Genomic DNA, 25,445 nt, shown 5'->3' with positions numbered 1-25,445 from the left:
GAGGGACGGAAGGACGGGTGAGAGGACGGACGGAGGGAGGGACGGAAGGACGGGTGAGAGGACGGACGGAGGGAGGGACGGAAGGACGGGTGAGAGGACGGACGGAGGGAAGGACGGAAGGACGGGTGAGAGGACAGACAGACGGAAGGACGGGTGAGAGGACGGACGGACGGAGGGACAGAAGGACGGGTGAGAGGACGGACGGACGGAGGGACGGAAGGACGGGTGAGAGGACGGACGGACGGAGGGACGGAAGGACGGGTGAGAGGACGGATGGACGGAGGGACGGAAGGACGGGTGAGAGGCCGGACAGATGGAGGGACGGAAGGACGGGTGAGAGGACGGACGGACGGACGGAGGGACGGGAGGACAGACGGAGGGAAGGACAGAAGGACGGGTGAGAGGACGGACGGAGGGACGGGAGGACGGACGGAGGGAAGGACAGAAGGACGGGTGAGAGGACGGACGGAGGGACGGAAGGACGGGTGAGAGGACGGACGGAGGGACGGGAGGACGGACGGAGGGAAGGACAGAAGGACGGGTGAGAGGACGGACGGAGGGAAGGACAGAAGGACGGGTGAGAGGACGGACGGAGGGAAGGACAGAAGGACGGGTGTGAGGACGGACGGAGAGAAGGACAGAAGGACGGGTGAGAGGACAGACGGAGGGAGGGACGGAAGGACGGGTGAGAGGACGGACGGAGGGAAGGACAGAAGGACGGGTGAGAGGACGGACGGAGGGAAGGACAGAAGGACGGGTGAGAGGACGGACGGACGGAGGGACGGAAGGACGGGTGAGAGGACGGACGGAGGGAGGGACGGAAGGATGGGTGAGAGGACGGACGGACGGAGGGACGGGAGGACGGACGGAGGGAAGGACAGAAGGACGGGTGAGAGGAGGGACGGACGGAGGGAAGGACAGAAGGACGGGTGAGAGGAGGGACGGACGGAGGGAAGGACAGAAGGACGGGTGAGAGGACGGACGGAGGGAAGGACAGAAGGACGGGTGAGAGGACGGACGGAGGGACGGGAGGACGGACGGAGGGAAGGACAGAAGGACGGGTGAGAGGAGGGACGGACGGAGGGAAGGACAGAAGGACGGGTGAGAGGACGGACGGAGGGACGGGAGGACGGACGGAGGGAAGGACAGAAGGACGGGTGAGAGGAGGGACGGACGGAGGGAAGGACAGAAGGACGGGTGAGAGGACGGACGGAGGGAAGGACAGAAGGACGGGTGAGAGGACGGACGGAGGGAAGGACAGAAGGACGGGTGAGAGGACGGACGGAGGGACGGGAGGACGGACGGAGGGAAGGACAGAAGGACGGGTGAGAGGAGGGACGGACGGAGGGAAGGACAGAAGGACGGGTGAGAGGACGGACGGAGGGAAGGACAGAAGGACGGGTGAGAGGACGGACGGAGGGACGGGAGGACGGACGGAGGGAAGGACAGAAGGACGGGTGAGAGGACGGACGGAGGGAAGGACAGAAGGACGGGTGAGAGGACGGACGGAGGGAAGGACAGAAGGACGGGTGAGAGGACGGACGGAGGGACGGGAGGACGGACGGAGGGAAGGACAGAAGGACGGGTGAGAGGACAGACAGAGGGATGACGAGAGCTGATTCCCGGCCAAACCCCCTCCCGCGTCTCAGAGCCCCACAAGCCGAAGGGCAGCTCCGGAAGCTGCAGGAGCCCCCCCCCCCAGCCTATGGGCTGGGACTCAGCCCCCAGGACCGCACCTCCCGGCCACGGGCCCGACCCGCCGTCCCGTCCCCGCCCCACGCCCCAGACAGCTGGCGGGGCCTCGGCCAGGGCAGGCGTCGCTCCAGCGCTCAAGCGGTTAGAAGAGGGGCCAGCGGCGGGAAGAGGGGCTCCGTGCGCCCAGGGTTAGTGCTCAGAGGCAGCCCCGGGGGCACTGGCGGCGGCCCGGCTCCCACGCCCCGGCTCCCACGCCCCGGCTCCCACGCCCCGGGGAGGGGGACGTACTCGGCCGAGGAGAAGGCCACCTCGAAGTTGCGCCGGCGGTCCTGGGGCGACAGCTGGGCGTAGTCGAAGGCCTCGGGGAAGAAGTTGTGCACCAGGGCGCAGAAGGCCATGCCGTCGCTCCAGCTGGAGGAGAAGTTCTGGATGTCCACGTGCTGGGGTGGGGGAGGCCGAGTCAGGCGGGGGCGCAGGGCAGCCAGCTTCCTCCTCAGGACACCTTTGCCTCCAAGAGTGTCCCCTTCCCTGCCGCTGCCCCCCAAGACCCTCCCCTTCTCACTCCATCCCCCTCCTTCCGGTTGCTGGCGCCCCCCAATCCAGGCTTGCTCATTTCCATTGGGCGGGGCGAGGGGGATGAAAGGGTCACAGTTGGAGTAGGAGGTATGGGCTCCAGGAGAGAGAGGTATGGGCTCCAGGAGAGGGAGGTATGGGCTTCAGGAGAGGGAGGTATGGGCTCCAGGAGAGAGAGGTATGGGCTTCAGGAGAGGGAGGTATGGGCTCCAGGAGAGAGAGGTATGGGCTTCAGGAGAGGGAGGTATGGGCTCCAGAAGGAGGCATGGGGCAAGGAGAGGGAGGTATGGGGCAAGGAGAGGGAGGTATGGGCTTCAGGAGGAGGCACAGGGCAAGGAGAGGGAGATATGGGCTCCAGGAGGAGGCACGGGGCAAGGAGAGAGAGGTATGGGCTCCAGGAGCGGGGCTGGGGGCAAGGAGAGGGAGATATGGGGGCAAGGCGAGGGAGGTATGGGCTCTAGGAGGAGGCATGGGGCAAGGAGAGGGAGGTAAGGGCTCCAGGAAGGGGCACGGGGCAAGAAGAGAGAGGTATGGGCTCCAGGAGGAGGCATGGGGCAAGGAGAGGGAGGTATGGGCTCCAGGAGGAGGCATGGGGCAAGGAGAGGGAGATATGGGCTCCAGGAGGGGGCACGGGGCAAGGAGAGGGAGGTATGGGCTCCAGGAGGGGGCACGGGGCAAGGAGAGGGAGGTATGGGCTCCAGGAAGGGGCACGGGGCAAGGAGAGTGAGGTATGGGGCAAGGAGAGGGAGGTATGGGGCAAGGAGAGGGAGGTATGGGCTCCAGGAGGAGGCACGGGGCAAGGAGAGGGAGGTATGGGCTCCAGGAGGAGGCATGGGGCAAGGAGAGGGAGGTATGGGCTCCAGGAGGAGGCATGGGGCAAGGAGAGGGAGGTATGGGCTCCAGGAGAGGGAGGTATGGGGCAAGGAGAGGGAGGTATGGGCTCCAGGAGGAGGCATGGGGCAAGGAGAGGGAGGTATGGGGCAAGGAGAGGGAGGTATGGGGCAAGGAGAGGGAGGTATGGGCTCTGAGGAAGTGGCCCGGCGTGAGGGCTGTGGACGGAGCTGACCTCAGGTGGCTCCTAGAAGGGGTTGGCCCATCCCTCCCATTGGCCGTCTGCGGCCCCACAGCTCCCATTGGCCGTGGCTGCTAGCCAATGGGAGCTGCAGGGCCGGCCCTGGGGGCGGAGGCAGTTCACGGACCTCCCCCGCTGGGCGGAGCCCTCGCGGCCCTTTCCGGCTGGGGCCACCCTGGTCCCGGAAGATGGGGGGCAGGGAGTGGGCCCAGGAGAAGAGGGCCGGGGGGCAGACACTGACCTCATAGCCGCGGGTCTTCACGCGGCACCAGTCCAGCAACATCTGCTTGATGCTGTTGGCGTTGGGCACCCCGAAGCTGGAGGAGCGCTGCACGGCCACCCGCGACAGGGCCGGGCTCGCGGGGCTGCGGGGGGCACACAACACAGGGCGCGTTGGTCGCCGGCCCCGCGCCCCCCCACTCCTCCCAGCCCTGCCCCCTCGCCTGGTGCCCTCACCTCCCGCCCTCCTTCTCAAGCTTCTCGATCATGGCCTTGCGCGCCTGGCTGGCCGAAGTCTTGGGCAGGTTCTGGGCCTTCAACAGCTCCTTCTTCTTCTCCGCCTGGCGCCGCTCCGGCCCGCTGCTCTCGTCCTCCCGGTCGAAGATGCTGGGGGGGGGGGGAACGAGGACCTTGATCAGCCGACCCCTCCGGAGAGGAGGAGCAAGGAGGCGCAGGTCCCCGCCTGGTCCTGGCTGTCCAACATAGCCCAGGGCGGTGGGAACCGTCCATCGGGGGCGGGGGAATCTGCGGGGCACCCTCAAGCGGGCACCGGGGGGAGCACTCACCTGCCAACCTTCTTGGAGGAGGAGCTGTAGGAGGACTTGGTCTGGACGAAGGTGCTGCCATCTGCAGGGGGGCAAAAGGAAACTCAAGACGCTGGCGGGGAGAGTGGGGAGGGAGGCAAGGAGAGGGAGGAATGGGGGCAAGGAGGGGGAGGTATGGGCTCCAGGAGGGGGCACGGGGCCAGGACGGGGAGGTATGGGCTCCAATAGAGGGAGGTATGGGCTCCAGGAGAGGGAGGTATGGGCTCCAGGAGGAGGCGTGGGGCAAGGAGAGGGAGGTATGGGCTCCAGGAGGGGGAGGTATGGGCTCCAGGAGGGGGAGGTATGGGCTCCAGGAGGAGGCGTGGGGCAAGGAGAGGGAGGTATGGGCTCCAGGAGAGGGAGGTATGGGCTCCAGGAGAGGGAGGTATGGGCTCCAGGAGGGGGAGGTATGGGCTCCAGGAGGGGGAGGTATGGGGCAAGGAGGGGGAGGTATGGGCTCCAGGAGGAGGCATGGGGCAAGGAGAGGGAGGTATGGGCTCCAGGAGGGGGCGTGGGGCAAGGAGAGGGAGGTATGGGCTCCAGGAGGGGGAGGTATGGGGCAAGGAGAGGGAGGTATGGGCTCCAGGAGGGGGAGGTATGGGGCAAGGAGAGGGAGGTATGGGCTCCAGGAGGGGGCGTGGGGCAAGGAGGGGGAGGTATGGGCTCCAGGAGGGGGAGGTATGGGGCAAGGAGAGGGAGGTATGGGGCAAGGAGTGGGAGGTATGGGCTCCAGGAGAGGGAAGTATGGGCTCTGGGGAAGTGGCCCGGCGTGAGGGCTGTGGACGGAGCTGACCTCAGGTGGCTCCTAGAAGGGATTGGCCCATCCCTCCCATTGGCCGTCTGCGGCCCCACAGCTCCCATTGGCCGTGGCTGCTAGCCAATGGGAGCTGCGGGGCCGGCCCTGGAGGCGGAGACAGTTCACAGACCTCCCACACTAGGTGGAGCCCTCGGGCCCCTTTCCAGCTGGGGCCATTTCGGCGACCCTGGCCCAGGAAGATGGGGGGCAGGGAGCGGGCCCAGAAGAATGGGGGCGGGGAGGGGCGGGACCTTACTTTCCGAGCGTTTGGTGTAGCTCGACTCCACCGTTGTCAGGCGGGAGGTCTGGGTGCCGTCGTCTGCAAGGGGAAGAGAAGCCGACGGGGCGTGAGGCGGGGCACTCGCCGTGGAGCGAGATGGGTCCCAGAATGCACTGGGCCTGGCCACGCCCCCCGCTGGCTCCAGCCAACCAATGGGAAGCCTCTTCCGGACCCACAAGCTCCCTGCCCGCCTGGCTGTCGGGCGTACTTGCTAGGAGCTCCAGCCTGGCCTGGCCCTACGGAGCAAGCCGCACCTCCCAAGCCGAAGGGCAGCGCCGTGTGGGGAGACAGGCCCCGTGGCGGCCTCTTGCCCTCCCGTGGGTGGATCCAGGGACCCCTGGGCAGCAGGAAGCCTGGGCAACCGAGCACCAGCAGTGCAGGGGAGGGGGGTGCGAAGCCCAGAAGCCGACACCAAGAGCAGGACCCCAAGACTTGGGAGACGGCAGAAAAGACACCAGCAGAGAGAGACAGCCCCGTGGCCAAGGGGGGCAGGGAGGCGAGGCAGAGAGAGACAGCCCCATGCCTGGGGGGGAGAAGGGGACAGAGAAGATACCAGCAGAGACACAGACCTGTGACCAGGGCGGTGGGTAGAGAAGACGCCAGCAGAGAGACAGCCCCGTGCCCGGGAGGGTAGAGAAGACGGCGGCAGAGAGAGAGAGACAGCCCCGTGCCCGGGAGGGCAGAGAAGACGGCGGCAGAGAGAGAGAGACAGCCCCGTGCCCGGGACGGAAGAGAAGACGGCGGCAGAGAGAGAGAGACAGCCCCGTGCCCGGGAGGGTAGAGAAGACGGCGGCAGAGAGAGAGAGACAGCCCCGTGCCCGGGACGGAAGAGAAGACGGTGGCAGAGAGAGAGAGACAGCCCCGTGCCCGGAACGGAAGAGAAGACGGCGGTAGAGAGAGAGAGACAGCCCCGTGCCCGGGAGGGTAGAGAAGACGGCGACAGAGAGAGAGAGACAGCCCCGTGCCCGGGAGGGCAGAGAAGACGGCGGCAGAGAGAGAGAGACAGCCCCGTGCCCGGGACGGAAGAGAAGACGGCGGCAGAGAGAGAGAGACAGCCCCGTGCCCGGGACGGAAGAGAAGACGGCGGCAGAGAGAGAGAGACAGCCCCGTGCCCGGGATGGAAGAGAAGATGGCGGCAGAGAGAGAGAGACAGCCCCGTGCCCGGGAGGGCAGAGAAGACGGCGGCAGAGAGAGAGAGACAGCCCCGTGCCTGGGACGGAAGAGAAGACGGCGGCAGAGAGAGAGAGACAGCCCCGTGCCCGGGACGGAAGAGAAGACAGCGGCAGAGAGAGAGAGACAGCCCCGTGCCCGGGAGGGCAGAGGAGACGGTGGCAGAGAGAGAGAGACAGCCCCATGCCCGGGACGGAAGAGAAGACGGCGGCAGAGAGAGAGAGACAGCCCCGTGCCCGGGACGGAAGAGAAGACGGCGGCAGAGAGAGAGAGACAGCCCCGTGCCCGGGACGGAAGAGAAGACGGCGGCAGAGAGAGAGAGACAGCCCCGTGCCCGGGAGGGAAGAGAAGACGGCGGCAGAGAGAGAGAGACAGCCCCGTGCCCGGGAGGGCAGAGAAGACGGCGACAGAGAGAGAGAGACAGCCCCGTGCCCGGGACGGAAGAGAAGACGGCGGCAGAGAGAGAGAGACAGCCCCGTATCCGGGAGGGCAGAGAAGACGGCGGCAGAGAGAGAGACAGCCCCGTGCCCGGGACGGAAGAGAAGACGGCGGCAGAGAGAGAGAGAGACAGCCCCGTGCCCGGGACGGAAGAGAAGACGGCGGCAGAGAGAGAGAGACAGCCCCGTGCCCGGGACGGAAGAGAAGACGGCGGCAGAGAGAGAGAGACAGCCCCGTGCCCGGGAGGGCAGAGAAGACGGCGACAGAGAGAGAGAGACAGCCCCGTGCCCGGGAGGGCAGAGAAGACAGCGACAGAGAGAGAGACAGCCCCGTGCCCGGGACGGAAGAGAAGACAGCGACAGAGAGAGAGAGACAGCCCCGTGCCCGGGAGGGCAGAGAAGACGGCGACAGAGAGAGAGACAGCCCCGTATCCGGGAGGGCAGAGAAGACGGCGACAGAGAGAGAGAGACAGCCCCGTGCCCGGGAGGGCAGAGAAGACGGCGGCAGAGAGAGAGAGACAGCCCCGTGCCCGGGAGGGCAGAGAAGACGGCGGCAGAGAGAGAGACAGCCCCGTATCCGGGAGGGCAGAGAAGACGGCGACAGAGAGAGAGAGACAGCCCCGTGCCCGGGACGGAAGAGAAGACGGTGGCAGAGAGAGAGAGAGACAGCCCCGTGCCCGGGAGGGCAGAGAAGACGGCGACAGAGAGAGAGACAGCCCCGTGCCCGGGAGGGCAGAGAAGACGGCGACAGAGAGAGAGAGACAGCCCCGTATCCGGGAGGGCAGAGAAGACGGCGACAGAGAGAGAGACAGCCCCGTGCCCGGGAGGGCAGAGAAGACGGCAGCAGAGAGAGACAGCCCCGTGCTCGGGAGGGCAGAGAAGACGGCGGCAGAGAGAGAGAGACAGCCCCGTGCCCGGGAGGGCAGAGAAGACGGCGGCAGAGAGAGAGAGACAGCCCCGTGCCCGGGAGGGCAGAGAAGACGGCGACAGAGAGAGAGACAGCCCCGTGCCCGGGAGGGCAGAGAAGACGGCGGCAGAGAGAGAGACAGCCCCGTGCCCGGGAGGGCAGAGAAGACGGCGGCAGAGAGAGAGACAGCCCCGTGCCCGGGAGGGCAGAGAAGACGGCGAGAGAGAGAGAGAGACAGCCCCGTGCCCGGGAGGGCAGAGAAGACGGCGGCAGAGAGAGAGAGACAGCCCCGTGCCCGGGAGGGCAGAGAAGACGGCGGCAGAGAGAGAGACAGCCCCGTGCCCGGGAGGGCAGAGAAGACGGCGGCAGAGAGAGAGACAGCCCCGTGCCCGGGAGGGCAGAGAAGACGGCGAGAGAGAGAGAGAGACAGCCCCGTGCCCGGGAGGGCAGAGAAGACGGCGGCAGAGAGAGAGACAGCCCCGTGCCCGGGAGGGCAGAGAAGACGGCGGCAGAGAGAGAGACAGCCCCGTATCCGGGAGGGCAGAGAAGACGGCGACAGAGAGAGAGAGACAGCCCCGTGCCCGGGACGGAAGAGAAGACGGTGGCAGAGAGAGAGAGACAGCCCCGTGCCCGGGAGGGCAGAGAAGACGGTGGCAGAGAGAGAGAGACAGCCCCGTGCCCGGGACGGAAGAGAAGACGGCGACAGAGAGAGAGAGACAGCCCCGTGCCCGGGACGGAAGAGAAGACGGTGGCAGAGAGAGAGAGACAGCCCCGTGCCCGGGAGGGCAGAGAAGACGGTGGCAGAGAGAGAGAGACAGCCCCGTGCCCGGGACGGAAGAGAAGACGGTGGCAGAGAGAGAGAGACAGCCCCGTGCCCGGGGGACACAGCTCAGGCCCCGCCCCTTACTGGAGTGCACGAGGCGCTCGGTTTGGGTGAGGGTGCGGCGGGCCGAGCCGTCGGCCGACTGGGCACTCTGCCGGGTGGTGGTCTCGGTGGCCCGGCTGGCCTTTCCCGCGCCCGCCGGGCTCTTCAGCTCCTGCAGCCGCTGGTCCCGCTCCTTGTCCCGCTGCTCTGCAAACGCACGCGCCGGGGAGGGGCGTTAACGGGGGGCAGGAGGGCACGGAGCCCCCCCGGCCTTCCGACCCCTTCCCCAGGGAGAGAGACAGCTGGCGGGGCGGGAGCAGGGAATCGCCCGCTCTCAGCTACCTCGTTTCCGTTGGCGCAGCTCCCGCAGGGCGGCGCGGATCAGCCGCCGCTCCTCGAAATCCGACGCCCGGTCCAGCTGCCGGGGGAAGCAAGACGCAGCGGTCGCGGAGACTGCTGGTATCACCCCCCGCCCCTCGAAACTCCCGTGGGATCTGCTGGTATCACCCCCCGCCCCTCGAAACTCCCGTGGGATCTGCTGGTATCACCCCCTGCCCCTTGAAACTCCCGCGGGACCTGCTGGTATCACCCCCCTCCCCTCGAAACTCCCACGGGACCTGCTGGTATCACCCCCTGCCCCTCGAAACTCCCGCGGGACCCGCTGGTATCACCCCCCTCCCCTCGAAACTCCCGCGGGACCTGCTGGTATCACCCCCCTCGAAACTCCCACGGGACCTGCTGGTATCACCCCCCTCCCCTCGAAACTCCCACGGGACCTGCTGGTATCACCCCCTCCCCTCCCAAAACTCCCACGGGACCCGCTGGTATCACCCCCCCTCCCCTCGAAACTCCCACGGGACCTGCTGGTATCACCCCCCGCCCCTCGAAACTCCCGCGGGACCTGCTGGTATCACCCCCCTCGAAACTCCCACGGGACCTGCTGGTATCACCCCCCTCCCCTCGAAACTCCCGCGGGACCCGCTGGTATCACCCCCCTCCCCTCGAAACTCCCACGGGACCTGCTGGTATCACCCCCTGCCCCTCGAAACTCCCGCGGGACCTGCTGGTATCACCCCCCTCCCCTCGAAACTCCCGCGGGACCTGCTGGTATCACCCCCCTCCCCTCGAAACTCCCGCGGGACCTGCTGGTATCACCCCCCCCCCCCTCCCCTCGAAACTCCCGCAGGACCTGCAGGTATCGCCCCCCTCCCCTCGAAACTCCTGCGGGACCTGCTGGTATCACCCCCCGCCCCTCGAAACTCCCGTGGGACCTGCTGGTATCACCCCCCGCCCCTCGAAACTCCAGCGGGACCTGCTGGTATCACCCCTCGCCCCTCGAAACTCCCGCCAGACCTGCTGGTATCGCCCCCCTCCCCTCGAAACTCCCGCCAGACCTGCTCGAAACTCCTGCGGGACCTGCTGGTATCACCCCCTCCCCTCGAAACTCCCGCGGGACCTGCTGGTATCACCCCCTCCCCTCGAAACTCCCACGGGACCTGCTGGTATCGCCCCCCTCCCCTCGAAACTCCAGCAGGACCTGCTGGTATCACCCCCCGCCCCTCGAAACTCCCGTGGGACCTGCTGGTATCACCCCCCGCCCCTTGAAACTCCAGCGGGACCTGCTGGTATCACCCCCCGCCCCGCGAAACTCCCGCGGGACCTGCTGGTATCGCCCTCCTCCCCTCGAAACTCCCGCGGGACCTGCTGGTATCACCCCCCTCCCCTCGAAACTCCCGCGGGACCTGCTGGTATCACCCCCCTCCCCTCGAAACTCCCGCGGGACCTGCTGGTATCACCCTCCTCCCCTCGAAACTCCCGCGGGACCTGCTGGTATCACCCCCCTCCCCTCGAAACTCCCGCGGGACCTGCTGGTATCACCCCCCTCTCCCCCAAACTCCAGCCACCCCCCCCGGCCCAACCCACCATCTTATCCAGCACTTCCTCCTCCTCGATCTTGCTCAGCTCCTCGGCGCTGAGCTTGCCTGGCCGGGCCGGCGCCGTCCCATTGGGCGCCTCCGGCTCCGCCTCCATCTGCAACGAGGGGCGGAGCGTGGAAGCCGACAGGTCGGGCCTCACGCCCGCTTCGGAGACCTGCCCCCCGGGGGTCTGGTTTCCCCCTGGCCGGTGTGCCGCCACGGTGGCGCACGAGATCCCGGCCTGGGGGGCGGCCACCCCTTCCCGCCCCACTGCTGTGCCTCGAAGGGTGACGGGAGCCGGGGCCGTGGGGCACGGTGCCAGCTCTGGCTCGGGATTAAGGGGGCTTAGCGGAAAGAGGATCAGCGGCGGCCGGGCCCGACTTCTTCTCCGACAGCGTCCTCGTTAACACGTCCGGCCCGGCCCCCCACAGCAACGCACGGCCCCGTTCCCGCCCCCCAAGGGGGCAGCCAGCCCCGCCCCGCCCCGTCTGCTGCTGGTCCCGTTCCCTAGGGGGCTTAGACAACCGCCCGGGGAGCACGAGTTCCCAGGAGGCCTTGGGGGCAGGGGCGTGGCCTTGGGGGCAGGGGCGTGGCCTTGGGGGGCTGGCGGGAGACCCCTGCCCTCAGCGGGATCTGGGGGGCGAGAGCAGCAAACACGCCCCCCCCCCCAGCCCAGCAGTGAATGCTGCCCAGGGTGTTGTGACCGGATCCTGGGGGGCACGGTCCGGCCATGTTGGGGGGCGGGGGCTGGAGTAGGCACTGAGCATGCTCCCCCTGCCCCCCATGGGCTCCCCTAGCCCTCAGTAAATGGGGCAGCGATCCAGCAAAGCACAGATGGGGGGGAGGGGCTCAGCCCCCCCACCCTAGAACAGCCCCCCACCAAGGCCCCACCGTGCCCCCCCAGCTGTCCCAGAATAGCCCCCCACCTAGAACAGCCCCCCACTGTGCCCCCCAGCTGCCCCAGAACAGCCCCCTATCAAGCCCCCACCGTGCCCCCTATAGCTGCCTCACAAGCCCCCAGCCCCCCAGCTGCCCTAGAACAGCCCCCCACCAAGCCCCCACCATGCCCCCCAGCTGCCCCAGAACAGCCCCCCAACCTAGAACAGCCCCCCACCAAGCCCCCCCACCGTGCCCCCCACAGCTGCCCCAGAAAAGCCCCCGCCATGCCCCCCACCCCTTAGTCCAGCCCCCAGCGTGCCCCCCCCCCACACTCCAGTGGCCACAGGCTGGCACCGGTGCCCCTCCCCGGCCCCCGAAGGAAGGGGAGGTAGGACCCACAGCACCCAGCCCTGCAGCAACCTAGGGGGCAGACTGTACCTGCGAGCGGTGGGGGGCTGCCCCTCCGGCCCCTCTCCCCGGCTGCCGACAGCTTGGCCCCCCCCTCCCCGGCTCCGCGTTGGCCCGGCTAATACTTTAATGAGAGCTGACGGGCCGGCGGCTCGTTAGCGCAGGACACTCCACCTCCCCCCCCGCCCAGCGAGAGCCGCCCCTCAGTGTGGCCCAGACCCCCCCCCGTCAGGGCCTGGGGGGGCGGCCGGGCCGGAGCCTGCGGGGTCCCGGACACATGGCAGACGCCGTGGGGAGACAGAGAGGGGGCTGGGGAGATGGACTCCGCCACTAGGGGGAGCCACCCAGAGGGGCAGGGGCAGGCCCATCCCCACGGCCTCTGGGCGGCAGCCGGCCCCCCCCCCCGGATCCTCCCGGACACAGCCCCAAGCGCTCAGCATGACCCTACATGGGCAGGAGCGCCCGGCCGGGCCCGGCCCCACACGCCCGCCCCCTCCGGATCCCCCCCCACCTGCCCGCCTTGGCTCTCTTCCCCCCCCCACACACACACCGGACCCCCTCCCCCTCCCCCGGGCACCCACCCTCTCGGATCCCCCCGACATGCCTGCCCACCCTGGCTCTCTCCCCCCCCACACACCGGCCCCCTCCCCCTTCCCCTCCAGATCCCCCCCCAAACGCCTGCCTGCCCTGGCTCTCTTCCCCCCCCCCCACACACACACACCGGACCCCTCCCCCTCCCCCCCATGCGCCCGCCCCCTCCGGATCCCCCCCACGCGCCTGCCCGCCCTGGCTCTCCCCCCCCCACGTCTGCTCTGGCCCCCTCCTCTTCCCTCCCCACCGACGCCTGCTCCCCTCCCTGCCCCACTTGCCTGGCCCCACACACCTGTCCACATGCCTGCTCCGGCCCCTTCCCCACCCCACGTGCCCAGCTCCACGCGCCCGCCCCTCCCCACGGACCTGCTGCCCCATGCCTGGCCCCCCCCCGTCACTTGGGACATGGCCAGCCCACGCCTCCCTCCCCTGGGCCGCGTGCCCGGCTGTGTGTCTCCCAGCTGGCTCAGCTCCAAGGCCCGCCCCCCCGCCGGGACCCACGCCTGCCCCACACAGACCCGGCTCCCTTGGCCACAGCGGTGGGGGTGGGGGGTTCCAGTCCGTCCCAAGAATCCCCCCAGGCACCCGGTTGGGTACCATGCGGGGGTCACGCCCCACGGCGTCACCCGGGACCCCCCCCACACACACACTTCCCCCCCACACACCTCTGGCCGGCAGCTGGCTCAGACCCGATACATAGGGGGTGGGGAGTGGGGCAGGTACCCGGCCTGGCTCGGACCCGATACCTGGGGGGTGGGGAGGGGGGCAGGAGGCAGGCAGACCCGAGGTGGGGAGGGTGCGGGGGGGGGGGGAGTGGGAGGGGGAAGAGAAAACCCGGCTTGGCTCAGACCCAGCTCCCATTTCACAACGGAGCCGGCTCCCCCCCAGACTCAGCCGCCCCATAGCCCAGTGCACGGCCGGGGGGGGGAGTGGGGCGGTGTGGGGGGGGCACTCACCTTGGCCACGCTCCCGCCGGTGCGGCTGCTGGCGATCCGGGCGGCCGGGCTGCTCAGCCCCAGGGTCAGCTCTAGGACGGGAGGACAGGTGTGGGGCCGGCCGGCATCCGTGGGGCCCAGCCCCCCAGCCACCCTCCCCCCAGCTCCGAGGCACCTACCTGCCCGCTGGCCGATCAGGCGGCCGCTGACGGGCTGCGCCCGGGCGTCCTTGATCTGGATGGTGAAGAGCGTCTTCATGGCGGCCTCGTCTCGGGCGCACGGCGGCGGCGAGGACGAGGGGACGGGCTCCTGTGGGCCGGCCGGGCGGGCGGCGGCGTTTTTCAGGAGCTTGGGGGCCGACGTCAGCAGCGAGGGGCCGGCCCGGCTCCGCCCCCCGGCACGGCCCTCCTCTCCCGGCCCGGCCGGGCCCCCGGCAGTCGGAGCGGCTGCAGAAGAGGCGGCGGCGGGCTCCTCCGAGGCGGCGGCGGGGCCCGGCCGGACGGGTACGGCGGCGGCAGGCCGGGCGCGCCGGGCGGGCGCTGGAAGGGGAGACAGGAGGCAAGTGAGCTGAGCCACCCACGCAGCCGCACTGCCCCACTCAGCGCTCCACTGGGGGGGGAAAACGGGCCCGATGGTCTTCTCTCTGCCCCACTCCAGCCGGGAAAGGGGGCGGCTTACCAGCTGGCATCTCGGTGGCACCACCCGAGGCCCGACTTACGAGGGAGACGGTGGCCTGGGGGGAGATGAGGGGGGTGTCGGGTTAGTGCCGGACCCCCAGGCGGGCCCCCCGGTGCCCCCCGGGAGCGGCAGGGTTCTCGGTACCTGGCCGTCGTGGGGCAGCCTGGGGCGGGTCTCCGCCGCTGGGCGGGGGTCGCCCGGCCCGGCCGCTGCCTCGGGCTGCTCTGAGTCCCCCCTGGCCTCGGGCTCGCCGCCGCCCTCCGGGGCGCAGGGACTGGCCGGGCTCTGGCCGGGCTCCGGGTGCAGGAGCAGGAGGGGCCCGGAGGAGGAGTCTGGGGGAGAGAGGAGCAGCGTCTGACGGGGGAGGGTCGCCCCAGAGTCCGGCGCCCCCCCCGAATCAGCCCCCCCCCAGAGAATGGGGCGCCGGGGTGACACCCGGGAGCCCGGGGCGGGAGGACGCGACTCACCCGGCGCCTCCGGTTTGGGGGGCTCCCCGCTTCGCTGGCCGCACGGCGCCCGGATCGGAGCCCGGCCCTGCTCCCGCTGCGCCTGGTCCTCCGGGGTCTGCGCCCGGGAGAGAGGGGGTGAGGCCTCCGCGCCCCCCAACGCCCTGACAGCCACCCCCCCCAGAGCCACCCCCCCGCCCTTACAGCCGCCCGGAGCGCACCACTCTGCCCCCCCCGCCCTCAGAACCGCCCGGAGCGCGCCACTCTGCCCCCCCCCCCCCGCCCTTAGAACCACCCGGAGCGCGCCACTCTGCCCCCCCCGCCCTTAGAACCACCCGGAGCGCGCCACTCTGCCCCCCCCCCCCCCCCGCCCTTAGAACCGCCCGGAGCGCGCCACTCTGCCCCCCCCCCGCCCTTAGAACCGCCCGGAGCGCGCCACTCTGCCCCCCCCCGCCCTTAGAACCACCCGGAGCGCGCCACTCTGCCCCCCCCCGCCCTTAGAACCACCCGGAGCGCGCCACTCTGCCCCCCGCCCTTAGAACCACCCGGAGCGCGCCACTCTGCCCCCCCCCGCCCTTAGAGCCACCCGGAGCGCGCCACTCTGCCCCCCCCCCCCCCTTAGAACCGCCCGGAGCGCACCACTCTGCCCCCCCCCGCCCTTAGAGCCGCCCGGAGCGCGCCACTCTGCCCCCCCGCCCTTAGAGCCGCCCGGAGCGCGCCACTCTGCCCCCCCCCGCCCTTAGAACCACCCGGAGCGCGCCACTCTGCCCCCCCCGCCCTTAGAACCACCCGGAGCGCGCCACTCTGCCCCCCCCCGCCCTTAGAACCACCCGGAGCGCGCCACTCTGCCCCCCCCCCGCCCTTAGAACCGCCCGGAGCGCACCACTCTGCCCCCCCCCGCCCTTAGAGCCGCCCGGAGCGCGCCACTCTGCCCCCCCGCCCTTAGAGCCGCCCGGAGCGCGCCACTCTGCCCCCCCCCGCCCTTAGAACCACCCGGAGCGCGCCACTCTGCCCCCCCCGCCCTTAGAACCACCCGGAGCGCGCCACTCTGCCCCCCCCCGCCCTTAGAACCACCCGGAGCGCGCCACTCTGCCCCCCCCCCCCCCCCCCCCCCGCCCTTAGAACCGCCCGGAGCGCACCACTCTGCCCCCCCCCGCCCTTAGAGCCGCCCGGAGCGCGCCACTCTGCCCCCCCGCCCTTAGAGCCGCCCGGAGCGCGCCACTCTGCCCCCCGCCCTTAGAACCGCCCGGAGCGCGCCACTCTGCCCCCCCCGCCCTTAGAACCACCCGGAGCGCGCCACTCTGCCCCCCCGCCCTTAGAACCGCCCGGAGCGCACCACTCTGCCCCCCCCCCGCCCTTAGAACCACCCGGAGCGCGCCACTCTGCCCCCCGCCCTTAGAACCGCCCGGAGCGCACCACTCTGCCCCCCCCCCCCCTTAGAACCGCCCGGAGCGCACCACTCTGCCCCCCCCCCCACCCTTAGAACCGCCCGGAGCGCACCACTCTGCCCCCCCGCCCTTAGAACCGCCCGGAGCGCGCCACTCTGCCCCCCCCCGCCCTTAGAACCGCCCGGAGCGCGCCACTCTGCCCCCCCCCGCCCTTAGAACCACCCGGAGCGCGCCACTCTGCCCCCCCCGCCCTTAGAACCACCCGGAGCGCACCACTCTGCCCCCCCCGCCCTTACAGCCACCTGCCCCCCAGAGCCGCCCCCCCCCCCGCTCTCAGAGCCGCCTGGAGCGCACCACTCTGCCCCCCCCGCCCTCAGAGCCGCCCGGAGCGCACCACTCTGCCCCCCCGCCCTCAGAGCCGCCCGGAGCGCACCACTCTGCCCCCCTGCCCCTAGAGCTGCCTCCCCGCCCTCAGAGCCACCTGGAGCACGCCACTCTACCCACCCCCCCCCACAGCCCTGTGGGCAGCAGGTTCGAATCCAGCCCCCGGAGGAAGTGGCCAGGAGTCCCCAGGGGGGCTCAGCCGAGTCCCACCCCCAAAGCACGGCAGCTCCCCCTCCCCGGAGCCCCCTGCCCCCACTCACCTCAGAGCGGGCCCCGGCCGGGCTCCCCGGTGCCTCAGTTTCCCCTCTCCGGCTGCCGGCGGCTCTCCCGGGCGCGGCTGCGGCTGGGCGGGAGGAAGGAGGCAGTGACGCAGTGGCCCGGGGTCGGGGGGCCAGCCCCACGGAGGGCGCATGGGGCACAGGGCGCTCACTTACCCTCGATCTCCTGGGCCCGCAGCTTGCGGATGGCCGCCCGGATCAGCTTGCGCTCCTCGTACTCGCCGGCGCCTCGCAGCTGCGGCAGAAAGGGGCACAGCCGGGGCATGGCGCGGCGCCCTAACCCTACCCGCCCCCCTCCCCCAGGTCCAGCCCCACGGCCAGCCCCACGGCCAGCCTCCCTCCAAGCGGCGCCAGCGAGAGGGGAAACTGAGGCACGCCGTGGCCCAGATGGCGGCCTCCCCAGGAAGAGGGGAAACTGAGGCACAGCCTGGCCGAGACGGCGGCCTCCCCAGGAAGAGGGGAAACTGAGGCACGGCACACCCGAGGCGGCAGCATCCCCAGGAAGAGGGGAAACTGAGGCGCGGCCGAGACAGCGGCGTCCCCAGGAAGAGGGGAAACTGAGGCACGGCACGCCCGAGGCGGCACCTTCCCAGGAAGAGGGGAAACTGAGGCACGGCCTGGCTGAGACGGCAGCATCCCCAGGAAGAGGGGAAACTGAGGCGCGGCCGAGACAGCGGCGCCCCCAGGAAGAGGGGAAACTGAGGCACGGCACGCCCGAGGCGGCACCTTCCCAGGAAGAGGGGAAACTGAGGCGCGGCCGAGACAGCGGCGTCCCCAGGAAGAGGGGAAACTGAGGCACGGCACGCCCAAGCCGGTGGCCTCCCCCGTAAAAAGGGAAACTGAGGCACAGCGCGGCCAAAACCGCGGCATCCCCTGCAGGAGGGCAAACTGAGGCTTGGCCGAGATGGCGGCAGCCGCAGGAAAAGAGGGGAAACTGAGGCCCGGCGTGGCTGAGATGGTGGCAGCCCCAGTAAGAGGGGAAGCTGAGGCACAGCCGAGCCAGCAGCAGCCCCAGTAAGAGGGGAAGCTGAGGCACGGCGAAGATAGTGTCGTCCCCAATAAGAGGGGAAACTGAGGCACGGCCGAGATAGTGTCGTCCCCAATAAGAGGGGAAACTGAGGCACGGCCGAGACACCGGCAGCCCCAGCAAGGGGGGAAACTGAGGCACCGTGCGGCCATGACTCGCCCAAGGCCAGGCAGCCGCCAGAGAACCCAAGAGCCCCCCGCCGCCCCACACTCACCAGAACCGTCAGCTCCTCCACGTCCGTGATGGAGTCGAGTTTCCCCGCCAGCAGCTCCAGGGCCTTGGCCTGCTCCTCCTCCAGCCGCTGAGACCTGCGGCGAGACGCCCCCATCAGGCCCCGCAGGGGTCCCCGATGCCCCCCACATCCCCGCCCCACGGCACCTACCGCAGCCAGTTCTCCTTGTTCTCCTGCCGGCGGCTGCCGCCCTGCTCCGGCCGGAAACGCTTGGACGCCAGGGCCTCCCCGTCCCCCTCCAGCTCCTGCCGCCGCAGCTCCCGGATGGCCGATCGGATCTGGCGCCGCTCGGCGAGGTCGGCCGTGGCCTCCAGCTGGGGGGGAGGGGCAGAGAATTGGGGGGGGGGTCACAATGGGTCCTCTTGCATCACCGGGTAGCAGGTGGGTTGGGCGCTTGGGCGGCTGTGACCCATTCCCGTGCGCCGTGGTGCGCGGAGAAAATTATTCCGCACAGCGGCGGAAAAATCGAGCAGGAATAAAGGAGGGACTTGGGGGGGATGTAGCCCCCCTCTCCCAGCATCAGGGGCCCCATGTGACATGGAATAGGAGTCCGGGCGGCAGGGGGCACCCCCCAGAACTCCCCCGCCCCGAGGAGGGGGGGTTCCAGACCCCCAGGGAGCGCAGCTGTCAAAAGAAACGCTCGGACCCACACCGGCTGCCGTTCCAGAGGGAGCGGCCGAGGGCAAAGGAGGGGGGCAGCCCCGGGGCAGATGTGGGGCAGCCCGGGGGCAGATGTGGGGCAGCCCCCTTTCTCCAGGCAGCTTGCGTGCCAGGGCCGGAGGTGGTATGTGGCCCGGGGAGAGCCTCTGACCCCCAGGGCCCGGCCTATGGGGGGCAGAGCGACACGGACCTCACGCTGGGCTGCCCCACACGGGTGTGTGTGTCTGGCCCCCCCTCCAGCCCCCTAAGTGGCCCCCAGCCAGCCTCAGGGGCTGAACCGGGCCAGCCCGGCTTCCCCCGACAGGGGGAGGAAACGCCTCCCCCCGCCGCTGCCGTAAGGCCCCAAACGACCCGGCCGCCGCCAACGGCCGCCGCCGCCAGGACAATGAGGCCTTGTGAGCCGGGCCCGGCCCCTCGCCAGCAGCCCAGCTGGGCCGGGACGGTGACACCCGCCCAAGCCACAGGGCGTGGGGGGGGCCCCGGGGGAGAGGTGGGGCAAGGGGGGGGGGACAGCACCGGCCCACGACAGGCCCTGGATCTGCAGCGGGGTCCCTCGTCCTCCCCCATCCCCACCCCACGGCGCCCCTGGGAACGGGCCCAGCCCCCCAACCCACACAGTGCCCCCCAGGAACAGACCCAGTGCCCCCCCAGCTCCACAGTGCTCCCTGGGAACGGGCCCAGCCCCCCAACCCACACAGTGCCCCCCAGGAACAGACCCAGTGCCCCCCCAGCTCCACAGTGCCCCCTGGGAACGGGCCCAGCCCCCCAACCCACACAGTGCCCCCCAGGAAGAGACCCAGCCCCCAATGGTCCCCTGACCCACACAGTGCCCCCCAGGAACAGACCCAGTGCCCCCTCCAGCCCCATGGTACCCCCTAGGAACAGGCCCAGCCCCCCAGTACCCTCTGCCCCCTCTGGCAACAGACCGAGCCCTCCAATGCCCCGGAGTCCCCCCAGCCCCACTGTGCCCCCTGGGAACAGGACCAGCCCCCCAAACACCCTCCCTACCCTCATGGTGCCCCCCCCGGGAACAGACCCAGCGCCCCCCCCCAGCCCCTAGGAATCCGCCCAGCCCCCCAATGCACCCGACAGGCCCCCCACGGTGCCCCCCTGGGAACAGGCCTGGCACAGGCCCCCCTCCAGCCCCACGGTGCCCCCTAGGAACAGGCATGGGTCCCCCCAGCCCCATGGTGCCCCCCCCAGCCTTCCCCCCAGAACAGGGCCAGCCCCCCGTGCCCCCGGGAAGAGCCGGCGGAGAGGCAGCCGGGCGCGGCGAGCCCCACGGAGGAAGCGGGAGGGGGGGGGCAGGGGGGAGAGGCAGGCAGGTTTCCCTTATATGGGCTAAGCCTGTTCCAGCCGCGCCGAGCCAAGAGGCAGCGGAAAAATGCCGCCTCCCGTGCCAGCCGGGAAGGGGCCTCTCCCAGCCAGGCCGGGGGGGGGGGGGGGGGATCCTAGCCCCCTTCCAGCCCCACAGCCGGCGACACCGAGCCCCGCCAGCCGGGCCGGGGGAAACTGAGGCAGCCCCCTTCACAAGTGGCACCGGCAGGGAGAGATGCACGCCCTCCCCCCCCCACCCACACACACACCCTGCGCAAAGGGGGGCAGAGCCCCCCCCCCCAGCGTCCCCCTGCAGCCCCGAACCAGGGACCCCGGGATCGGACCCGCCTGGGGCGGGGGAGGGGCTGGACTTGACAACCCCCGGAGGTGTCTTCCAGCTCGGAGCCGGGAGGTCGTGGAAGCCCCGGAGCGACCGAGCGCAGCACGGATAAGGGACGCGACCAAGGCCATCCGGGACGTCAGTGGCGGAGGAAAAAACCAAGCCCTCCTCTCCTAAGATGCAGGCAAGCGCTTTAACCACTAAGCCGTCTTCCCCCCCCCCCCACTCATCAGGGGCTTGGCTTACAGGGGAAGCCAGGACACGGTTGTTACGGGGGGGGAGGGAAACCGAGTCGGGCCAGCCTCGGCGTTCCCACGCCCCACCCTGGCCCGGCGAGTCTCCGGGGAGCAGGCAAACGTGCTACCTACGGAGTCACACAGGCAGCCGCCCGGTGCCAGCCAAATACCCCCCCCCCGCCCCCGCCACGCCGCACCCGAAAACGGGCGCCACGCACAGCCACGGCCTCTAGGGGGCCCACCGCTTGACCACGAAGCTCAAGAGGGCCGTACACGAGTCCCCCCCTAAGCCCGCCCCCAAGCGAAGCCGTGGGGGGATGGGGGGGGACTAACCAGTTTTCGGAGGGCGCCTTCGTCCATGCTCAAGAGGTTTTGTTCAGACATGCTCGCTGGCTTCGCTCCAGGCACAGGGACCCGGGCCCCGGCAGCTCTCGGAGCCGGATGAAACCGCGCGGGCGGGAGACGATGAGACTGCCGGGTCGGGCCCGTCAGCTCACGAGAGGAATCTGCAAAGAAACCAGGCGGCGGGCACATCAACGAAGCCGCCCACCGGTCCCCGGGTTGCCACACGGCAACGAAGAATCGGCCTCCCGCTGTTTCGCCGGCCGCTGATCCCACCGCTGCCACCAGCCCCTCCGAAAGTCCGTCCGCCGTTCTCCAAGCTCACCGAGGACGTCCAGCCCCTTCTCCATCCCAAATTCATACACCCCCTGATCTGCCAGTGCCCCATAGCATCCCCCCCCCCACAGTTCACACGCCCAGAGCTATCTTCCGCCTGCCCCACACACAAAGGGTGTGTCTATTCTATAGGGTTTCTTCCAAAACAGTAGCCTTTTTTCGACAAAGCTTCCCCTGCGTCCAGACTGCCGCCGCGTTCTTTCGGAGGTACAGCGAAAGACCGCGGCGGGTTTTTTCGACCGCGGGAAAAGCTCGTTTTTCGAGACAGCGCGCTTTCGGAAAAAAGGCGCTACGTCGTGCAAACGGTGCTGTTTCAAAAGAGAGCATCCCGGCTGCCTTTCGAAAAAGCGGCGTGCTTTTCCGAAAGTACTGCTTGGCGCGCTTTTGCGAAAAAGGCTTTCCCGAAAGGCTCTCCCGAGACAGACGCTTTTTCGAAAGCCGTTGGGCGCTCTTTTGCGAAAGAGGCTTTTCCGAAAGGCTCTCCCGAGACAGACGCTTTTTCGAAAGCCGTTGGGCGCTCTTTTGCGAAAGAGGCTTTCCCGAAAGGCTCTCCCGAGACAGACGCTTTTTCGAAAGCCTTTGGGCGCTCTTTTGCGAAAGAGGCTTTTCCGAAAGGCTCTCCCAAGACAGACGCTTTTTCGAAAGCCTTTGGGCGCTCTTTTGCGAAAGAGGTTTTTCCGAAAGGCTCTCCCGAGACAGACGCTTTTTCGAAAGCCGTTGGGCGCTCTTTTGCGAAAGAGGCTTTCCCGAAAGGCTCTCCCGAGACAGACGCTTTTTCGAAAGCCTTTGGGCGCTCTTTTGCGAGAGAGGCTTTTCCGAAAGGATCTCCCGAGACAGACGCTTTTTCGAAAGCCTTTGGGCGCTCTTTTGCGAAAGAGGCTTTTCCGAAAGGCTCTTCCGAGACAGACGCTTTTTCGAAAGTCTCAAAAGTTTGAAAGTCTCCAAACTCCGTTTGGCTTTCGTACGATAAACCGAAGAGTCGTTCCACCCCAGAACGGTTCGATATTTGGGTCTCTTTACCTCCCGCCAGAAAGCGCGGGGACCAGTTATACCAGGGCCCCCCCAATTCATGATCCTGGCTCGGCTGGTCGGAGTACACCCATCGTTTTAACACCGGCCCGTACCTTCAGCCCGGCCGGGTCTGTTTACACTGTATTTGCCACGCTCCGAATTCAGCGCTGGGGAAAGTCACCGGCCTACCAGGCAAACTTTGTTCTGGGGTAACAGGGGAGCTCGGAACGGCTCCAGCCAATCCAAGTAGCAGCTCGCCTGAGGTCCGGCTAAGACCCCCGATTTCCTTAATACGGATTGGATCTATGTTCGCACACACACACACACCCCCCCCCCCTTGGATCCAGAATTCACGAAAGGAAGTGGGAACTGCCAAACCAGATCCGAAATAGCTCATCTCTGGACCGGATGCGCTAGGGAAGGGAAGGGAAAAGCCACAGGGTACAGCCTGGTCCAGGGCGTGCCTGCCTGCCCACAAGGAGCCAGAAATTGGGTTTACATTAGACTCCCCCCGCACACACACACTTGGAGGTTTGCTGGGGTCAACCAGGGTCTTTCCCGCCCCCTGTGAATCCGGATTAGCAAGCGGCTCCCCCGGATGGGGTAGGAGCCTCATTGGGGTAATCCAGACGGGCGACTGTTGCCCGTCCCCACCCGCACTGGGATGAGCCTTAAACCGGATCAAAGAGCACCGGCCCGCCCCTCGCTCCGGTTTAGCCCACGCACCCTCGATCCAGATTAGCCTCCAAGCCACCGATCCGGATTTGCCCGCGCACCACCGATCCGGATTCGGCTCCATCCCCCCCGATCCGGATTCGCCTCTAAACCCCCGAACTGGATTCGCATCCAAACCCTCGATCCGGATTAGCCCGCGCACCCCCGATCCGGATTAGCTGCCAAACCCCCGATCCCGATTAGCTGCCAAACCCCCGATCCGGATTAGCTGCCAAACCCCCGATCCGGATTAGCCGGCGCCCACCCGATCCGGATTAGCCACCAAACCCCCGATCCGGATTCGCCTCTAACCCCCCGATCCGGATTAGCCCACAAACCCCCGATCCGGATTTGCATCCAACCCCGCGATCCGGATTAGCCCGCGCACCCCCGATCCGGATTTGCCTCCAACCCCGCGATCCGGATTAGCCCGGGCACCCCTGATCTGGATTCGCCTCCAATGCCCCGATCCGGATTAGCCCGCGCACCCCCGATCCGGATTAGCCGCCAACCCCCCCGATCCGGATTAGCCCGCGCGCCCCCGATCCGGATTAGCCCGCGCCTGCGACCCCCGCAGATCCGGAGCGCTCCCCTCCCACCTCGCTCCGCCGGGGCCGGCCATGGGCCGAGACGGCTCCGCTCCGCTCCGGCCGCCGCTGGGACTGGGCGGCGCTGCCCCACCGGCCGCCGGCCCCCGCCCTTTGGCCCCGCCCCCCGCCCCTGCGCCCACCAATCCCCGGGCGCGCGGCGCCCAGTCCCTCTCCCGCTCCCCCTCCATTGGCCCGTTTCAATCGCTGGGCCCGCCCCCTGGCGTTAGAACCCCGCGCGCGCGGCATTCTGGGGCGGGTAGTTCTGGGACGCGCCGGGGGGGGGCGGAGCCGCGAGAGGGGGCGTGGCCACGCGGTGCAGGGCGGAGCTAGATCCGTCCTGGCACCTACCAGCCTCCCTAGGGGGCTACTGCCTGCTCCTTGGATGCCCTGGCTCTGCCCCCAGGGCCCTCCCACCTGCCCCTGCCCCCCCCAATTGCCCCTTCTGCCCCCCCTCCCCACCACAGCACCCTCGTGTGCCCGATCTGCCTGCAAACACCCACAAGGCCCCTCTTTGGAGTCACTCCCGCACCCCCCTGCACACCCCGGGGCACGGAGCTTTCCGGAGGAGAAGAGAAGGGGGGGGGGTTGTGCCAGGCCGGGCCTGGTGCTGGAAGCTCATCTGGTCCCAAGGCAGCGCAGCCCAGTGGCCACAGTCTCGGACACAGTCCAAAGGTTCAGGGCAGCGCAGCCTAACGGCTCCAGTCCACGACAGTCCTGGGGCATAGGGCAGCACCGCCCAATGGGTAGAGTCAGCAATCGCGGCCCCCTCATTCAGGATAGCCCTGCCCAGAGTCAGCAAGCACAGCGCCTCAGTTCTGGGCAGCGCTGCCCAATGGGTAGAGTCAGCAATCACAGCCCCTCATTCAGGATAGCCCTGGCCAGAGTCAGCAAGCACAGCTCCTCAGTTCAGGGCAGCGCTGCCCAATGGTTAGAGTCACAGGTTTTTGGGACAGTAGCCCCCATGGGGGGAAGCACCCAGGCCCACCCTACCCCACTCCCTCACTCAGCAGGGACTCCCCCCACAACACACTGCTCTTGCTTGGTTTGGAGAAACCTCCCTGCGTCACATTCCCACCAGAGCTGGCAAGGGGGGGTCACTCCATCGGCTCTCCAGCCCCACAGGCATAGCCTCCCACTGGGGCATGGCGGGGAGACATAACAGGCGTCCGTGGGACGCCCACGTCTTGAGGTGCTCGCCTCATCTCCAAAAAGCTCTCTCGGCCTTGGAAAAGGTTCAGAAAAGAGCAACCCAAATGATGAAGGGTTTGGAACGGAGAAATGAAAAAGACGGGGATTTTTCGGCGGAGAAAAGAGGAGACTATGGGGGGGATAGGACAGAGGTCTATAAAATCATGACAGGTGAGGGAAAAGTGAATAAGGAAACGTTATTGACTGGTTCCCGTAACACAAGAATTGAGGGCGGGGGTCACCAAATGAAGTGAACAGGTAGCAAGTTTAAAACAAAGGAAATATTGCTTCCCGCAGCACACAACCTGTGGAACTCCTTGCTAGAGGATGGGGTGGAAACCAGGACTTGAACCGGGTTCCAAAAAACACGAGATACATTCCTGGGGGACAGGACCCATTAGTGGCTGTTTGCCAGGATGGGCAGAGATGGCGTCCCTCTGTTTGTCAGAAGCGGGGGGATTGGTGGCAGTAGTGGGATCACTTGACGGTTCCCTGTTCGGTTCACACCTGGCGTTGGCTACTGCCGGCAGACGGGACACTGGGCTGCACGGACTTGGGGTCTGACCCACGTGGCACGGTGTTCACTCCCCGATGACTTCCGTGACTCCACATCTCCCTCTGCCAGCCGTGGGGCAGAGTGTGGCTCCGTGGGATGCTGCCAGGTTAAAAGCCAGGCCACTGCCAGGCTACCACGTGTAGCCACAGAGCAGCCCCGGGGTCATTCTGCCGTCCAGAGCTCGGTGCTGTCAGCTGTGCCGTCGTTTCCGTCTTCACCGTATTCCTCCTCCTCGTATTCTGACCCCGCCAAGCGGCCTGGAATTTGTTTAAAAAGAAGGTTTTTTCCACTGGAATCAGCAACGCTGAGCACATCATGGAAATATTGCTGCACCCTGGCCGGCTTTGTCCTAAACACCCAAATTTGGCGCTCAATTGGACCCGCGAGCGCCCCGC

At 68.6% G+C, this 25,445-nt stretch overlaps 1 protein-coding gene across 8 annotated transcripts in view; it reads right to left on the bottom strand.

Annotated features, from left to right (window-relative positions):
* The window catches only part of SMTN (smoothelin), a 31,879-nt gene extending 8,451 nt beyond the window's left edge, over positions 1–23,428 (bottom strand). For 6 of the 8 annotated variants that reach the window (XR_016348386.1, XR_016348388.1, XR_016348389.1 and 3 more), the window contains exons 1-19: positions 23,316–23,428; positions 20,647–20,819; positions 17,911–18,074; positions 17,743–17,836; positions 16,658–16,736; positions 16,484–16,566; positions 14,473–14,569; positions 14,150–14,337; positions 14,006–14,060; positions 13,507–13,866; positions 13,349–13,419; positions 10,522–10,629; positions 8,941–9,016; positions 8,641–8,805; positions 5,196–5,258; positions 4,126–4,186; positions 3,797–3,946; positions 3,582–3,705; positions 1,984–2,135 (exon numbers count right to left, since the gene is read on the bottom strand). Coding sequence is in view for 4 of the 8 variants with exons in the window: in XM_089775343.1 (XP_089631469.1) it covers positions 1,984–2,135; positions 3,582–3,705; positions 3,797–3,946; positions 4,126–4,186; positions 5,196–5,258; positions 8,641–8,805; positions 8,941–9,016; positions 10,522–10,629; positions 13,349–13,419; positions 13,507–13,866; positions 14,006–14,060; positions 14,150–14,337; positions 14,473–14,569; positions 16,484–16,566; positions 16,658–16,736; positions 17,743–17,836; positions 17,911–18,074; positions 20,647–20,697 (2,141 nt within the window). In the remaining 4 variants the exon portion in view is untranslated. Of the gene's footprint in view, positions 1–1,983; positions 2,136–3,581; positions 3,706–3,796; positions 3,947–4,125; positions 4,187–5,195; positions 5,259–8,640; positions 8,806–8,940; positions 9,017–10,521; positions 10,630–13,348; positions 13,420–13,506; positions 13,867–14,005; positions 14,061–14,149; positions 14,338–14,472; positions 14,570–16,483; positions 16,567–16,657; positions 16,737–17,742; positions 17,837–17,910; positions 18,075–20,646; positions 20,820–22,115; positions 22,962–23,315 lie in introns of those variants that run through there. The other 2 variants (XM_089775344.1, XM_089775346.1) reach the window with 2 other exon arrangements.
* Between the last annotated feature and the right edge of the window lie 2,017 nt (positions 23,429–25,445).

The sequence above is a fragment of the Pelodiscus sinensis genome, chromosome Z, assembly GCF_052426305.1.
Source record: "Pelodiscus sinensis isolate ZL-2025 chromosome Z, ASM5242630v1, whole genome shotgun sequence".
NCBI classification, from domain to species: domain Eukaryota; kingdom Metazoa; phylum Chordata; order Testudines; family Trionychidae; genus Pelodiscus; species Pelodiscus sinensis.
Note: the sequence above shows the minus strand (reverse complement) of the source record. Positions and strands in the feature narration are given on the sequence as shown.